Source organism: Dioszegia hungarica (assembly GCF_025882075.1).
Source record: "Dioszegia hungarica strain PDD-24b-2 chromosome Unknown MKK02contig_24, whole genome shotgun sequence".
In the NCBI taxonomy this organism is placed as follows: Eukaryota; Fungi; Basidiomycota; class Tremellomycetes; order Tremellales; family Bulleribasidiaceae; genus Dioszegia; species Dioszegia hungarica.
Window position 1 is genome coordinate 226,325 of NW_026515778.1, and position 14,237 is coordinate 240,561.

The following is a 14,237-nucleotide window of genomic DNA, read 5'->3' on the forward strand; positions in this document are numbered from 1 at the left end:
TGCGATAAGCGATAAGAGAAATAACACGTCATGCATGAGGTCTGAGACATGAGGTATGAGGAGTTGGAGATGTCCATGGATGATACGGCCAAAGCTAGCGCTACCACAAGTTCGCTACAAGGCATGACACGGAAACCGACTGCGCTCCATGATGTCCTAGAAATGTTGCAGACATGAGGTATACCCGGCACCGAGCCTCTCCCCCTCGAAGCCTGAACGCCATTCAGTCAATCCGCAAGCCGCGCAGCTCTGTCGCTGTCACGTCCAGGCAAGACCGCCTATGTCCCTGGTGTCCAGCCCTGGCTCTCCGATACAGTCCCTCCCACCTTATGATCTTGTGGTCTGGCAGCCGACTCGTAGATAATTACGCCAGGGCGTCCGGGCAACTATACATGATCAGCTCAAATCTCCGTCCTTGTCGCCAGCCTCATCGGGGCAAAATTGAAGGATAGGCGGGACTTACAGGCTTGAAAGACCCTCTCAGTCCGATATAGTACACCCTAGATATCTCCTCGTCCCCATCAGAAGTGTTGCCAGGGAAGTAGAGCGTAAGTGAAGACACGCTAGCAAACTTGGCAGCTCTGTGGTAGTCAGCAGGGGACTATGCTTGCGCGCCTTGTCCATAGCGGACCCAGGGGTGGATACTCACTTGACTTGATACTCTACGCCTTCATTCTCCTCTACCATCTCGAGCACCTGCGTGGCCGCTCGATCGGTATCGCCAAAGTCCATTCCCGGCGAGTCACGATACTGCTCAGTCAGCTCGTTGCCCAAACTTCTCAACAGCGAGCTACTGCCTTGACACTCGCCAAGCAGATGCCAGAAGTCATGATAGTAGTGGATGAGGTACTCACAAGGTGCATCTCTCGAGGTGTCTGGCCGGATGGACCAGCTTTGACAGTGATAGACCGTATAGAGACCGACGCCGTGAAGGGGACTAAGCGGTGAGCTGATCCCCGCCGGACTGGACTTCGAACCGCGATTTTTAGCTCACTCTTGACGATCATAGAATCATCTGTATCTGACTCGCAGAACTAGTCGATAAGCTCAGGCCGGTCACGGCGTGGCGTATAGACAAACGCGAGTGAGATCTTCCCGTTCTTCCCAGCTCCTGATCTGTCAGATCGGATCCTCGTCCTTCCCTCCGCCTTGTCAATGGCGACTGATAAGAGCCCACCTACGCACTTGATGACCTTCTGTCCCGCCTCTCCACCGCCAACAGCGTTGAGCGCAACGACATTCGGGACGTCGATATGTGAGAACAGCGAATCTTGCGGACCAGACCCGAGGGGGATGTCGTGGTCGTGCCCCTCGTGATTGTGGTCTCCGTGGCCATGGCTGTGACCTCCGCCGCCGTGCGAGTGATCGTGCGCTTCAGATGAGCAGTTCATAGTCAGTACAGTCTGAAATGATGGATGATTGACGCAGAGGCAGCTTCGAAAGCGAGAAGTAAAGATGAAACGTCGTCCGTGCGTAACAAGATGCAGCTGGTGCGGCCACAAGTCAAGCTCTCCCTGCTTCGTCAACCTTCCTCAACCTTGATCAGTACATACTTCACACTTGCTCTATTCAAGATGTCGGATCCACTGAAGCCTGAGATCTGGGTGCTGGTGTTCCATCATCTCCGACAACTACTTTTCGCCCGGCATGCGTCGCCCACGCCAGAGCGCAAAGCAATCCGTCAGAGCGATTTGGCATCAGTCCTTCGCGTTTCCAAGGTAAATCCAATGTACAACTCTAGCTATAATCGGGCTGACTGCTCTGACATGGCACGCGTTGGCTGCACCCATCCTCTACAACACCGTAGTAGTCGACGACTTTGGCCTACTCCTCTACGGGCTCAAGACCGGCGGCATCTCTGGCGTCGAAAACAAAGTCGCCCTCCTCAGTCGTATCCGTCAGCTCTTTATCGAATATCAACACAAGGAGTACAATCCCCAGATCACCTACCGCGACATCTTCAAATACCAGGTCTGGGACTGTCTGTCTGACGGTCCTGGCGAGACGGTACGAAGGGCGGACTGGCAAGGCGTGCGGGAGACCATGGAGATTTGCGACGCATGGCTGATGCTGCTGGACAAGGGAGGCAAATACAAGGCGGTATTTACGCGTCTGCGTACGCTCGCGACGGGCGGAATCTTCGGCCAAGAGGAAGAACTATGGCGCCGGATCGGGACGCGCTTCGACGAGCGAAGCCAAACCATCCTCAACGCGCAACGGGGCATGCTCAACTTTACGGTCAGCACCCCGAGCTTGAGACACTACTGTCAAGCCGGGCCCGTCGGTCCGCTATGCCTGGGCGTCACTTACATCGGAGACACTGAGCAGAACAAGCCCACCATCGCCTCTCACAATACCTACGAAGATCCCACGCTTCTCCCAATCAGCATCGGCGTCCAGTCTCGATTCTACATCCACTCCACCCCGGGCGAGCAGGGCACACGCGACTGGGCGAGGCGGAACCTCGAGGATGCCTGTCGGACCAGGGGCAACATTGCGACGGACGAGGCGTTCGCTCGGTCTGTGCCGGACTGGGGAATCGTCGGCGGGCTGTATTATCCCCCACCCGAGATGCCAGCCCACATGCGCCGGGGCGAGGATAAGGAGGGGAAGAGGGAGCAATGGCGGGGTGCGGCAGTGGATTTCCAGGAGGAGCTAGGGAGTGTCATTGGGAGGCGGAGTCGGGCCCTGCCGTCGTATGTCAAGGCGAAGGATGACTGGAAGGTGGCGCCCATCTATGATGCGCCAATGTGCTCTGGCTGTCAATGGGAATATGACGAGTGAGTGGGCTAGGCGGGCTTGCTAGTATGGCCCATGCTGACGCCTAGGTCTACGGCACCGCCGACCGGATTATCCATGTCTAAAGCTTTCTCCGGGATGTCTGGGATGAATCACATTGCGCTATAGATAGAACAGGAGGCGATGCGGAAAATGAGCTGTGCTTGACAGTGTCGGATTATCGAGGCGTAGCGGATGATGCTATGGATCTGTTCAGTCCCATTTGACGAATTTGCCGAGCCGTAGCAGATGATCCGCAATACATTGGGTCTGGGAGCACTGGTAGGGTTGCTTGGCCGTTTACTTGTGCTACTGGCGGGCGTACTCACTGCCTGGCCTGTTCTCAGCGGCACCATCGGGGATACGAGTGAAGGCGTTGAAGTATCAACCTACGCTGAGCGCGGTGGAGGCCAGGGGGTGAACAATCCGCTCGGGTGCGTCATCAAGATCACGGCTGGCAAGGCTGCAAGGCATGTACAGCGAGTAAGGCGGAACGCAGCTGGGCCTCAGAAGCAGTCAGTAGACCTGATACATTAAACGTTCGTGGAGCCGGACGTGCGTAGCAGCCTGCAAGAGCTATCGCCAGTCGAGGACCCGCTCGTGAGTAAGGCTTGTGAGCTGTTGAGGAGATGTTATCAGGAAGTGAATTCTCCTGTCGCGATATCATGACGGCGTACATCGAGGAGAGCACGGCGCTGGAAGCCGGAGACCTACTCAGATCGGACATCGCGTCGAGCCTGGGCCAGCCAAATGCGCTCAGGCATTCGAGTATGATCGCCGCTCGCTTTCGATTCAACGCCGACCCGTCGAGAGCACCGGGGGCGACCAGGCATGACTACCGGGTCATGCTTTGCTTCTGCTGCCCAGGAGACGTTAGTGAATAAGCAGCAGCGGTCGTCTCGGTATGCGTGCTGAGTAGGCGGGTACCCGGAGGTAGCTCGTGCAGGGCTTGCGCATAGGTCAGAGTGGGATGAGTACCTGATTTGTGATCGTCAGAGTCATGTACACACGTTTACATCTGGTCTGCAGATCCCACGCGCCGTGTCTGAGTTCCGAAATATTGGCCCTGCCCTGGCATTTCTACCTACGGCAGCTAATGAGAGTATGTAAGTCGCGCAGGGAGAGCGAGTAGACTCACCGCTCCTTCAGCCTCTCTCTCTCGCTAGTCGCCAGGACTCCTTGATGCAGGGGCCAGCACGGAATGACTCGTCGGTCTAAGAAAACCCCAACAGCCAGAATCCCAGCGACCTTGACGATCCTACAGAAATCAGCTTGCGCCTGGCGTCCAGCTCTGGTCCTTGGTCCCCAGATTTTAGTCTGCTCGCCCGGCAGCTGCAGCTGTCAGCCTGATCGAAAGCCCCATGACAAGCGCGGTTGGGTCCAGGAGAGCGATTCGAGACCGTCCGCCCTCGACCAGCAGCTCTGCGGAAGCCACGCGCCTCTCCCTCTCCTGCCCAATGTCCCACCGCCGCCTCATCTAGCTACCCTCTGCTCCCTGCTCTCCCCTACCCGTTGACTCAAATTCCGCATCTATCTTGACGACGAAGACTCGCGCGAGATTGCCTTATCACACCCCGGAGCATAGATCGCTTTGGACAGAGCGCAGCGCCGACGGTGTCAGTATGCCAATCGCTAGACTATCCCAGAAGCCCTCAGGCCTGAATCGTCTCCGGGGATGTAGCTGCTGCCGCTGCTGCTGCCGCTATAGAGGTGTTCCGGAAAATTGTTGTTACTATACACATGTTTGGCCGCTGCACTGCTGTATGGCTCGGGTGGCGAATCCGCTTATGTGGGGGATCAAATACACCTTTCAAGGCACCGCCTAATCTCAGTAGCCGATGCTGCATGCTTGCAACTTTGTCTTTGCATCTGCAGGCATCTGCTACCTCTCCTCCTATGCTACCCCAAAGACTGGGGGGCTCCAGGTTGCCAGAGCCCTATCAAAGCCCCACATATCGGTCGGAATCACGAGGGCCCGAGCAGCTTGTCCTGGGTCTGGGCCTTCTCGCGTCGGAGCCGAAAGCGCGCGTGTCGATCAGCAGGAGGCGTACCTCCCATATATTGCGGGAGTACTGAGCAATAATGAGTCATGCTGATACGTGCGTAATCCTTCCGACTTTTCGGTGCAGTTCGGTGCGGAGAAGCGGCCGCCTTGTCCCGCGAGAGATCAAGCCGAACCGATCTGGGGCTATCTGGGGAAAATTCTGGGGTGCTATCTTCATACCGGCATGATAGGCGTCGTCATTCTCGAGGAATGGTTGGTGCGGCCGCTCCGCCTGGCTCCACGGTACTCACCACCTAATAGCGCAAGGTCTCAGCGTATCGGATACCGTGAGAGCCAAAGTCGCACTTCACATTACTGACACTAGATCCAAGAAATGGGGTTGCTCGCTTCTGAGCCGGCCAGCAGAAGGTGCGACGCTCGGCGCGGATCGCAATTCCACCGGTCTCCAGCGACTATCCGCTCGTACGGTGCTGCACCTGTGCCGCCCAGAACCGCTCACCGGCTCGTACGGGCGTCCATGCCGCCCGGTTCCGCCCCGCCATCTCATACAATGACCCCCATCGACGAGAGATATATAGCCTGGACGGTAAAGTCTGCGTTCCCCTCAACTCGCCCCTCCAACCATCCCATATCAGCTCCCAATCTACAACAGACGCAACTATCCCCAATCCCGCACCTTCCACCGGACATTGGCGTACCCGCCCCTTCACATCGTAAAGCCAACCCACGATGCGACCGATCAGTCTTGCTTTCTGGTAAGTCGTCATCTCGTCCACGAAGGCGCAAGTGCTGATCCAGCAGTGTAGCGTTCTGCTCCTTCTTCATCCCCGCCACCATCGCACAGTCAGTATTGGGTGCCTCGTGCTCCGGGACAGGTCAGTGCTGGTTCAGCGCTTTCAGAGAGGACTGAGCTCATGTACAGGTGCTTGCAGGAGTACTGCTTATTGCTCCAACGGTATCTGCGGCGGTCCAGGCGCTTTCTGCCAAACTGCGAGCACGGATTGCGCCAACGGTCAGAACTGCCTCGACAACGAGTGCACGTCTTTGGCTCGGTCCACCCTTGGCGGCACCTGTTCGCGGACCCTTCAATGTCCCGCCAGCGCTCAGTGCACCAACGGCATTTGCGGCGGTCCCGGCGGCTTCTGCCAGAATGCGGACACGGACTGCGCCAACGGTCAAAACTGCCTCGACAGCGAGTGCACGTCTTTGGCTTTGTCCACCCTCGGCGGGACGTGCTCGCGGACCCTTCAATGTCCCGCCAGCGCTCAGTGCACCAACGGCATTTGCGGCGGTCCCGGCGGTTTCTGTATCACAGCAAGCACGGACTGCGCCAACGGTCAGAACTGCCTCGACAGCGAGTGCACGTCTTTGGCTCGGTCCACCCTGGGCGGCACCTGTTCGCGGACCCTCCAATGTCCCGCCAATTCTCGGTGCACCGACGGTATCTGCGGCGGTCCCGGCGGTTTCTGTATTACAGCAAGCACGGACTGCGCCAACGGTCAGAACTGCCTCGACAACGAGTGCACGTCTTTGGCTCCGTCCACCCTTGGTGGCACCTGTTCGCGGACCCTTCAATGTCCCGCCAACGCTCGGTGCACCGACGGTATCTGCGGCGGTCCCGGCGGTTTCTGTATCACAGCAAGCACGGACTGCGCCAACGGTCAGAACTGCCTCGACAACGAGTGCACGTCTTTGGCTCCGTCCACCCTTGGTGGCACCTGTTCGCGGACCCTTCAATGTCCTGCCAACGCTCGGTGCACCGACGGTATCTGCGGCGGTCCCGGTGGGTTCTGCATCACAGCAAGTACGGACTGCGCCAATGGCCAGAACTGCCTCGACAATGTGTGCACGTCTCTGGCTCCTCAACCTCTCGGCGCAACCTGCTCGAGCAACATCCAATGCCCCGGCAACGCTCGCTGCACCGACGGTATCTGCGGCGGTCCCGGCGGCTTCTGCATCACTGCAAGTACGGACTGCGCCAATGGCCAGAACTGCCTCGACAATGAGTGCACGTCTTTGGCTCCTCAACCTCTCGGGGCAACCTGCTCCAGCGACATCCAATGCCCCGGCAACGCTCGTTGCTTCAGCAATATCTGCGGCGGTACCGGCGCTTTCTGTATCGCGGATAGCGGCCAATCAGGTGGTTCAGGGCCCTCATCGGGTTGCTTCAGCGGTGAGCGATCAGACCATGATAGTCAAGACGTCCGCTGATCCACGCAGGAACTTGCTCCGCCTATGCTTGCACCATGGCAGCAAGCCAGCGACCTCAAGGCCGGCGAGATGTCGCGACCCAGTGGGTGGCGTCGCAGAGCTGTCGCCGAGGCTATCTTCAATGCCAAGTCGCACCTGGGATGAAGCTCGTCGAGGTACGTCCAGATCCCTTCTTCAAGCCAGTCTAGTGCTGATATGAGCAGTGTATCGATCCGCTTACCGACCTCGAGAACTGCGGTGGCTGTGTTGTGGGCGAGAACGGGACAGGCGTTGACTGCACGGTGATTCCTGGGGTAGCGGGGATCAGATGCCAGCGAGGTAGCTGTGTCATCGGTGAGTACTCTGTATCATGGCTCAGTACATGAGGGACAGTACTGATATCAACAGAATCCTGTGCGGAAGGACTCGCATACCAGGAGGAGACCAATACTTGCGCCTGATGCTGGGCGAGAAGGGTTAGTTCTGGAGTTGGCGGACTGGAAAGGTTGGCGCGATCAGAGGTCAGGAGGACTGGTGTTTGGGCTGGGTGATGCGCTGGGTGAGGGATGTGCAGGTATCGTACTTATAGTTGTGTTGGAAGATGTACCGAATATCAAAGCGATCAAGCCGCAGATGCAACGGATGAGAGGGGAAGGTAGTGGTACAGATGGCAAGTATACTGAACGGGCTGAGTTGACTCGGGTGGTCGTGACCAGACGGAAGGGAGTGTAAGTCGAGATTGAGTAGTGTATACATGTTTATATGTGAGCTGCAGGTCTCGAGCACCGTATCTGAAGGATCAGCATTCTGCTAACATCGCGATCTATGCAGGCTATTGAGGCTCGCGGGAAGAGCGAGTAGACTCACCACTTCTTCCTTATCTCCAGCCAGCTCCCCAGGCGCCCTCCTCACAACGCCTCCCCAGACGCCCTCCTTATAATGCTGGAATGAGAACCGAACTGAACCCCGATCGTACAAAGAACACCCCGACGGCGAACATGCCGATGGCTTTGGCGATGCTACCGAGATCAGCTTTATGCTTTACACCTTACATCCAGCTCGAGTGCCCAGCTCTGCTTCGCAGCTGCCCACATCTCCCATCGGCCCGTCCAGCAGCCAGTGGCCGCCAAGCAGCAGCCTGTCAAGAAGCACCGCTGGTAAAGGGGTAGCGATCCGAGCCGGTCCGCCCCTCCTCGTAGTAGACCCCACGCCTCTCCCTGCCTCTTCAAAGGCTAGTCCTCCGGTCCGCCGGGACTGCACGCCCTCTCATTCCCACTAGCACCTAGCTCATGTCCCCGCCCTGCTCAAACTCACGTCAAGTTCCCTTCCCTGTACTCCGGAGCGTAAATCTGGTGCTTGATAAAGTCCAGCGCAGAAGGTGGTTCTGGCCTGCCGGTGGCTGGGCCAAGATACGACCCTGCTACTTTCTCTGGAGGTGCCATCGCTGCTATTGTTGTGCTGATGAAGGTGTTCTGAAGAGGTGGTGTTGTGGATGCAAGCACAAAGATGGAGGCAGCGATCAGCTGGTGAAAATAGGCGGTGCCTGGGAGAGTTTATTTGATCCGTCAGATAAGCGGATTCGCCACCCAGCCAAATCGAGTTTGCCACCCTTGCTATATGCGCCGTACTTTCGGCCGCAGCGAGCACCCATCTCATCGCACATGTCGGCCAAATATGAGTAGATCCTCAGTGTTCGTCGATCTACCCGGTCTGACTTTTTGTTGTGGTTTGGCTCTGGGTGGCTCGAGGCCGCGGCGGCGTCCATGCCAAACGAAGCGCCCCCTCCCGAGTCCTTGCTGCCCCCGTTGTTTCCCTTTCACTGACTTGTCACTGATCTAGAAAGTACTAGCATCCTCGGCTCCTGTATCTTATGTGTCCGTAGTGGGTGACTGACGACACGTGACGAGCCAGCCGAGGCGAGATAGCGCGCCACCGCCACGGGCAGCAGGGGCACAATCTGCTCACACGCGTGTCATATACTGAAGGGAGGTGCTAAATGACGAGGAGATACTGATCGGGAAACCTTTCATGTGGTGCCAGAAATGGGAATACCCAGCCTATATAACGAGGCACAGCTCGATTTCAATTTTGGTTTTGTACATCATTCTGCATTCGCCACCATGTCAGACCTTCCCGAATCACAATTCTCAAACCTCGCCGTGAGTCGCCGCGGTCTGACATGGTAGACCCATCCATGAAATGAACCAGGCAGACTCCCATCCGTAGCTTAGGCAAATTATTCGTCGCTGACGACCCTATAGACCACTGACGGAGACAAAGGCAAAGGAAAAGCTCTCGCGGATGGCTCGACGGTCCTTCTCGATCTCGCCACCTGGGACGATGCAAAGATCGCAAGCACGATTGAGAGTCTCCGTGGCTGTGACCTTTCTCGCCTCACCATCATCGCGGGTTGCGGCCCAGACTGCACCGCTTGCAGGTCCGACGGAGACACCAAAGAGACCAGAGCCCTCCACGCCCTGCAGGCACTTCAGGATTTCACTCTCGATGGCTCGGAGCGCTTGAGGATCGACGCGCTGCACGTCCATCACCCAACCGCAATTGAAGACGTCCTTCTCCCCATGCCCTTTTCTTTCGCGCACTGCTGCCTGACCGCGATACATGCTACGCACAGCTTCATGACGTCCGGCATCTCCGACGCGGTCCCATCTTACTTCATCTACAGGCACCCTATCAGTGAGGCCTCTGATGAAAAGAGTGGGGGGTGGAACAGGATGTTCACTATCGGGTGCACTACCAGCGGAGAAGAGCAGCACCATGGTGTGGGCCAGATTGGCGGCAGGCTGGGTTGCTTGACGCTCCCGGACAAGACGCCCAAGGATGTCACGGTGATCGATGTGGTGTCCCCGACGTCGTTCAAGGTTGGTACCGCCTGCAAGTGGCACTACGCCAAATTGAAGGAGCTTGGATTGATGCAAGGCCCGGAACCCTATGTGACGTTGGTGTCCAGATCGCTCGGTCAGACCCCGGCCCAGATCAAGGCGGAGCTCCCGGGCGTCAACTGGAACCAGTGAGCAGAGAGAGAGACGAGGTAGACGACAGATTGGGTATGCATTTCATGGGTATGATAACTCACAAGGCTACAAAGACAATCACGACAGTTTCGACATTATACTCTTTCTTTCTTCTCTCATCCTATCCACCTAGCAGTTCTTCTGATTGTCGTTCTGCGATTCCGTTTTCCTCTCTCCCCACCTAGTTCTGGTCGATAATACCCACCAGCGCCTTCTCATACTTGCCCGTAGTCTAACAAGTCAGCTCCGCCTCACAGGTATGGACCGGAGAGCTCACCTCGCCCTCGACCCTCCTGCGCAGCGTCGTACGATACGTAGCCTCAAACGCCGACTTGATAGCCTGGAACCTGGGCCGGTTCCAGTGCAGCCGAACCAGGCGGTAGATACTGCGATTATCAGCTACTTTCCCATTCATTGAAACGAAGGCAACATGAACAACTTACAGTCGCTCGTCTTTGGTCCCTGCACCAGCCATGGCCCTTTCCAACCCCTCCGCATCCCTTTGTACCCCATCCCCATCCATCTCATACTTCCGTACGACGTGGTACAGGCCATCTCGCATATGTCCCGAGAACTCCGAGGTGATCCTATACTATCAGCTAATCATCCATGCATAGTAGGGATGACGTAAGCTCACATAGCCGAGAGCTGGATCCGGTGTTTCATCTGGAAAGCCTGGGCGAGGGCGCGGAGGTGTGGGTCGGACCGCTGCAGGAGGATACCGCAAATCGCGATCTCATCCTACTATATCAGCTGTGCCCGATGATCTCTAGTGTAGGCGGTACAGCTTACCGTGCCGATCTTGCCCGGTCCGGCGCGATATATCGTCGCCACGTCGTTCTCCACCGCTTGCTGGTTGACGAACGTGCTTTCGTCTCGTCCAGCAGCAAGAGCCATGATGAACATCCTAAATATCAGCTGTGTGTCCCTTGCAGCTACTCCCTGGGATTGACCCAGCTCACCGCTCAGTCTTCATGCTAAGCTCTCCACGAACGACAGCCGCCAGATCCTTGTTGTGTTTCCGCTGATACGCCTGCTTGAGCATGTTGATCTCCTGGTTGGTCCGGCCGAGGAGGATCTCGTTGAGGAGGTCTTCGTGCGTCCCGGCTCCTTTGCATGCGCGGTGCAGGAGGTAGACATCTCCTTGGAGGGGACCGAGGGAGAGGAGGACGAGAGTGTATTCAAGCCTGAAAAGTCAGCTTGGTCCCTACTACTCCTTTCGTGCTACTTGTGGACGGATCAGTCAGAGGTGGGTCAAAGCTCACCAGCTTGACAGCTCCTTCTCGAGCGTCCTCTGCAGGGTCTTCCCCACGAGCTGCTCGAACGTTCTCGACAGCTGGTCCATCTGGAACGCATCCAGGGGCGACATCGTGTTGATCAGAGTGCTCTCGTCGGTCCCGAATCCCTATTTGTCAGCTTGGCCTCGATGGAGATTGCGGAAAGGCTAGCTGACCTTAGTAGCTTTCCTTATCCGCTCAGCGTCAAAGCTGGCATTGTATCCCTGCATCGACCCCACCGCCGTCGAAGGTGGATCGTGCGGGACCGGCACGCCGAGGAAGAAGGGCTGTCCTCCTTGCATCCCCATTCCGCCCATAGGTGGAGGCGGGGCGTTCCACTGCTGCTGTTGAGGGGGTGGAGGGGCACCGTACCCCTGACCGCCGGGAGGAGCGCCGTACTGCTGCTGCTGGGGTGGGGCGCCATATGGTGCCGTAGGAGGAGGAGCGTACTGGTTGTTTCCGTACCCCTGACCCAGAGGTGGGGGGGGTTGCTGGCCATACGGAGCATTATACCCGCCTTGCTGAGGAGGCGGGGCATTGTATCCCCCTCCGCCGCCATAAGACTGTTGTGGAGGCTGACCGTATTGCTGGGGCGGAGGTGCGCCGTATGACTGCTGCGGGGGCTGACCGTATCCCTGTGAAGGAGGAGGAGCTCCATACTGCTGCTGCGGAGGGGGAGCACCGTACTGTTGAGGCGGAGGGGCGCCGTACGATTGCTGAGGCGCTTGATAATTGTTGTTGTTGTTCCACATGTTGCGAGATTTGGCTGGGTGGCGATTGTGTGTGTGATAGGCGATGATACAGAAAGATCTGCGGGTGGGAATAGGCTTTATACACAGGGAGTAGCTGTACAAAGGTAATGTAGACAATGTAAATACCGCAAAAGCTGTGACAAGGTGGGGGGCAATCGTCATGCTCCACTATAGTCGGGCCGGAAGAGGAATGCTGCACCGCCGCTTTACGTCACCGCCAAGAATCAACGCACGGACGTCGGACATCGATGTCCGTCCACAGGTCCATCCAGCTGCTGAAAGAAGTCTTGTTCAAGCTTCGGATATCGAGCTGTATATTGTTCATAGCAGGGCTCTATCGCCGCCACGTTCCAGCTTACAGGTGGATTGAGGGACTGTCTCGCTTTTCGTGCCCGAAAATCCAGCCAGGAACGGGCGGGAAACGGCTGAGAAAGCGATCAGCGAAAGGTCCTTCGAGCCTCGCCAGTACCAGCGGCTGAACTGTCAAAGTGGGCTGTGGCGGGCGATCATGGCCGACGAGATAGCTGAAGCTGTGAGTGACCGGTACTGACCGAACTCACCTCTCTCATACTGTTTGCTGAAGAATAGGCTTCCTCGCTGTTTGACGAAATGCTGAGGGATCTGGTCCAGTCGATCACTATTTCAGCTCATCGTGAGATCAAGCGAGGTCGAGTAGTCTGCGGCGTCTGTGGAACAAAGTAAGCTAATCCGTTCAGAACGTCCAAACGCCACTGCTGTTCTGAATGTAAGCTGACAACCCCAGATGTCGATCACATAACCCCTTATCCTCAACCCACCTCACAGCCCCCTCGTCCCAAACCACCGCCCCAGCCTCTCGCGCACCCTCACCTCTCCCCTCTTCCTCCTCAAATACCTCAGGAACGCTAGAGGGGCGTTCAGGAGGCTATACGACCGGGCCGGAGAAGGGTACAGGCGGGTCAACGGGGATCGGGAGTGGGAGTGGGAGGATGGACGCTTCGGGGAATGTCTTCTTTGCTTGTCTGGTGTGTGATCGCCAGGTGAGCTTCAGCTAGCTTCTTCATGTGCATATGATAGCGGATGTGAGCACAGCTGATATCATAGGTCGTTTCGAGCCGGTATGCCCCACATCTCTCCGGCTGTCTAGGGTTCAATGGGTCCACACGACGTACCGCATCCCGATCGGCCGCTACTGCCGCTGCTGCAGCTGCTAAAGCTCGTCTAGGGCCTGGCTCAGAGAGAGGCGTCAGCCCATATGTTCCGAGCGAGGGTGGAGATTCGGACGATGGGAGTCCAGGCGGTAGTCTGGGCAAGAAGGGGAAGAGTAAGCTTCGTGCCACATCACGCCTCTGAACCGCCGTTATGCGCCGAGCTGACCAAATAGTGTTGAGCGGGAATGGAGGTACAAAGAGGGGACCGTCGCCCAAGAAGCCGGGACCGATGAAGAAGGCCCGTATGGGGTCAAGCGGCGGTACGTCCTGCTTCAACTTCTCTTAACTCCCCGTTGCAGTCTTGCCCAGTGTATCAAACCCAAGTATCTAGCTGACCAAGAAGGAACCCCCTCACCTCTCCCTCGTACCACCCTGCCACCCTCAAAGCTCGGCCGACCGCCGACCACCAACTCCGCAGCGGACCCATCAGTATCGTACGGCTCACCCTCACCTGGCAGGAGCGTGGCTAGCCTGGCTGACTCTGGCGGGAGGGGGTATACAACTTTGTCCAAGACTGCAGGGAGGAAGACGCTTCCGGGGATGTCGGTCTCGGGGGATCTGCACGGTACGTCTCGATCCATCACAGAGGGTGTCATGAGGCTGGGGCTGATGGGACAGTGGCTTATGTGCCAGATGACGATAGTGATGGGGAGGTCGACGACTACTAGCGGAGCGATTTCTGAAATTATCTTTACCTAGCAGAACTACCATACCATACTTGAGTGTCTCCCCTAGCTTGACACTATACATAGCGGACTTGTATCTTGTATGACACGACTTTGTTTCCGTGTCTGGCGACACTCTAATTCGTGATCTCGATGGTAGTTTTGAATCACAAGCCGCTCGATGTATCTTTCGGCGAAAAAGCAAAGATCCAGAGCAGAGGTTGATTTTCCCCAAGGTAATGATACCGAGGGAACGGCTGGAGAATCGAAACTACTCGATGGGAGCGGACTGATCAGGCCCAGAACCGCAAGAGGTACCACGCACATGAACATCACATGAGTCAAAGA

The 14,237-nt window shown here is 57.0% G+C and overlaps 8 protein-coding genes across 8 annotated transcripts; 4 read left to right on the forward strand and 4 right to left on the reverse strand.

Moving 5' to 3' along the window:
* Positions 1-278: 278 nt before the first annotated feature.
* MKK02DRAFT_19817 (galactose-binding domain-like protein) lies at positions 279-1,391 on the reverse strand (the record flags this gene model as incomplete). Its single annotated transcript, XM_053086155.1, has 7 exons — positions 279-386; positions 464-581; positions 650-750; positions 855-937; positions 995-1,034; positions 1,081-1,111; positions 1,186-1,391. The coding sequence occupies 7 exons, from the start codon at positions 1,389-1,391 to the stop codon at positions 279-281; spliced, it is 687 nt and encodes a 228-aa protein (XP_052942770.1).
* Positions 1,392-1,574: 183 nt separating this feature from the next.
* On the forward strand, positions 1,575-2,907 carry MKK02DRAFT_40375 (uncharacterized protein; the record flags this gene model as incomplete). The annotated part of the gene is made up of 3 exons (XM_053091072.1): positions 1,575-1,680; positions 1,742-2,780; positions 2,829-2,907. 3 exons carry the CDS (start codon positions 1,575-1,577, stop codon positions 2,905-2,907), a joined length of 1,224 nt encoding a protein of 407 aa, XP_052942771.1.
* A 319-nt stretch (positions 2,908-3,226) lies between these two features.
* MKK02DRAFT_29985 (uncharacterized protein) lies at positions 3,227-4,255 on the reverse strand (the record flags this gene model as incomplete). The annotated part of the gene is made up of 4 exons (XM_053087954.1): positions 3,227-3,613; positions 3,789-3,858; positions 3,917-4,110; positions 4,145-4,255. The coding sequence occupies 4 exons, from the start codon at positions 4,253-4,255 to the stop codon at positions 3,227-3,229; spliced, it is 762 nt and encodes a 253-aa protein (XP_052942772.1).
* A 1,257-nt stretch (positions 4,256-5,512) lies between these two features.
* MKK02DRAFT_40376 (uncharacterized protein) lies at positions 5,513-7,434 on the forward strand (the record flags this gene model as incomplete). The annotated part of the gene is made up of 6 exons (XM_053091073.1): positions 5,513-5,538; positions 5,585-5,658; positions 5,706-6,956; positions 7,004-7,149; positions 7,198-7,327; positions 7,382-7,434. 6 exons carry the CDS (start codon positions 5,513-5,515, stop codon positions 7,432-7,434), a joined length of 1,680 nt encoding a protein of 559 aa, XP_052942773.1.
* Positions 7,435-7,907: 473 nt separating this feature from the next.
* On the reverse strand, positions 7,908-8,415 carry MKK02DRAFT_40377 (uncharacterized protein; the record flags this gene model as incomplete). Its single annotated transcript, XM_053091074.1, has 2 exons — positions 7,908-7,992; positions 8,288-8,415. 2 exons carry the CDS (start codon positions 8,413-8,415, stop codon positions 7,908-7,910), a joined length of 213 nt encoding a protein of 70 aa, XP_052942774.1.
* Positions 8,416-9,093: 678 nt separating this feature from the next.
* Positions 9,094-10,005, forward strand: MKK02DRAFT_40378 (uncharacterized protein; the record flags this gene model as incomplete). Its single annotated transcript, XM_053091075.1, has 2 exons — positions 9,094-9,132; positions 9,235-10,005. 2 exons carry the CDS (start codon positions 9,094-9,096, stop codon positions 10,003-10,005), a joined length of 810 nt encoding a protein of 269 aa, XP_052942775.1.
* A 181-nt stretch (positions 10,006-10,186) lies between these two features.
* Positions 10,187-12,034, reverse strand: MKK02DRAFT_19877 (uncharacterized protein; the record flags this gene model as incomplete). The annotated part of the gene is made up of 8 exons (XM_053086167.1): positions 10,187-10,237; positions 10,283-10,391; positions 10,449-10,592; positions 10,643-10,746; positions 10,798-10,912; positions 10,968-11,192; positions 11,271-11,410; positions 11,459-12,034. 8 exons carry the CDS (start codon positions 12,032-12,034, stop codon positions 10,187-10,189), a joined length of 1,464 nt encoding a protein of 487 aa, XP_052942776.1.
* Positions 12,035-12,542: 508 nt separating this feature from the next.
* On the forward strand, positions 12,543-13,892 carry MKK02DRAFT_40380 (uncharacterized protein; the record flags this gene model as incomplete). The annotated part of the gene is made up of 7 exons (XM_053091076.1): positions 12,543-12,566; positions 12,623-12,732; positions 12,798-13,053; positions 13,118-13,337; positions 13,398-13,484; positions 13,568-13,789; positions 13,843-13,892. 7 exons carry the CDS (start codon positions 12,543-12,545, stop codon positions 13,890-13,892), a joined length of 969 nt encoding a protein of 322 aa, XP_052942777.1.
* Between the last annotated feature and the right edge of the window lie 345 nt (positions 13,893-14,237).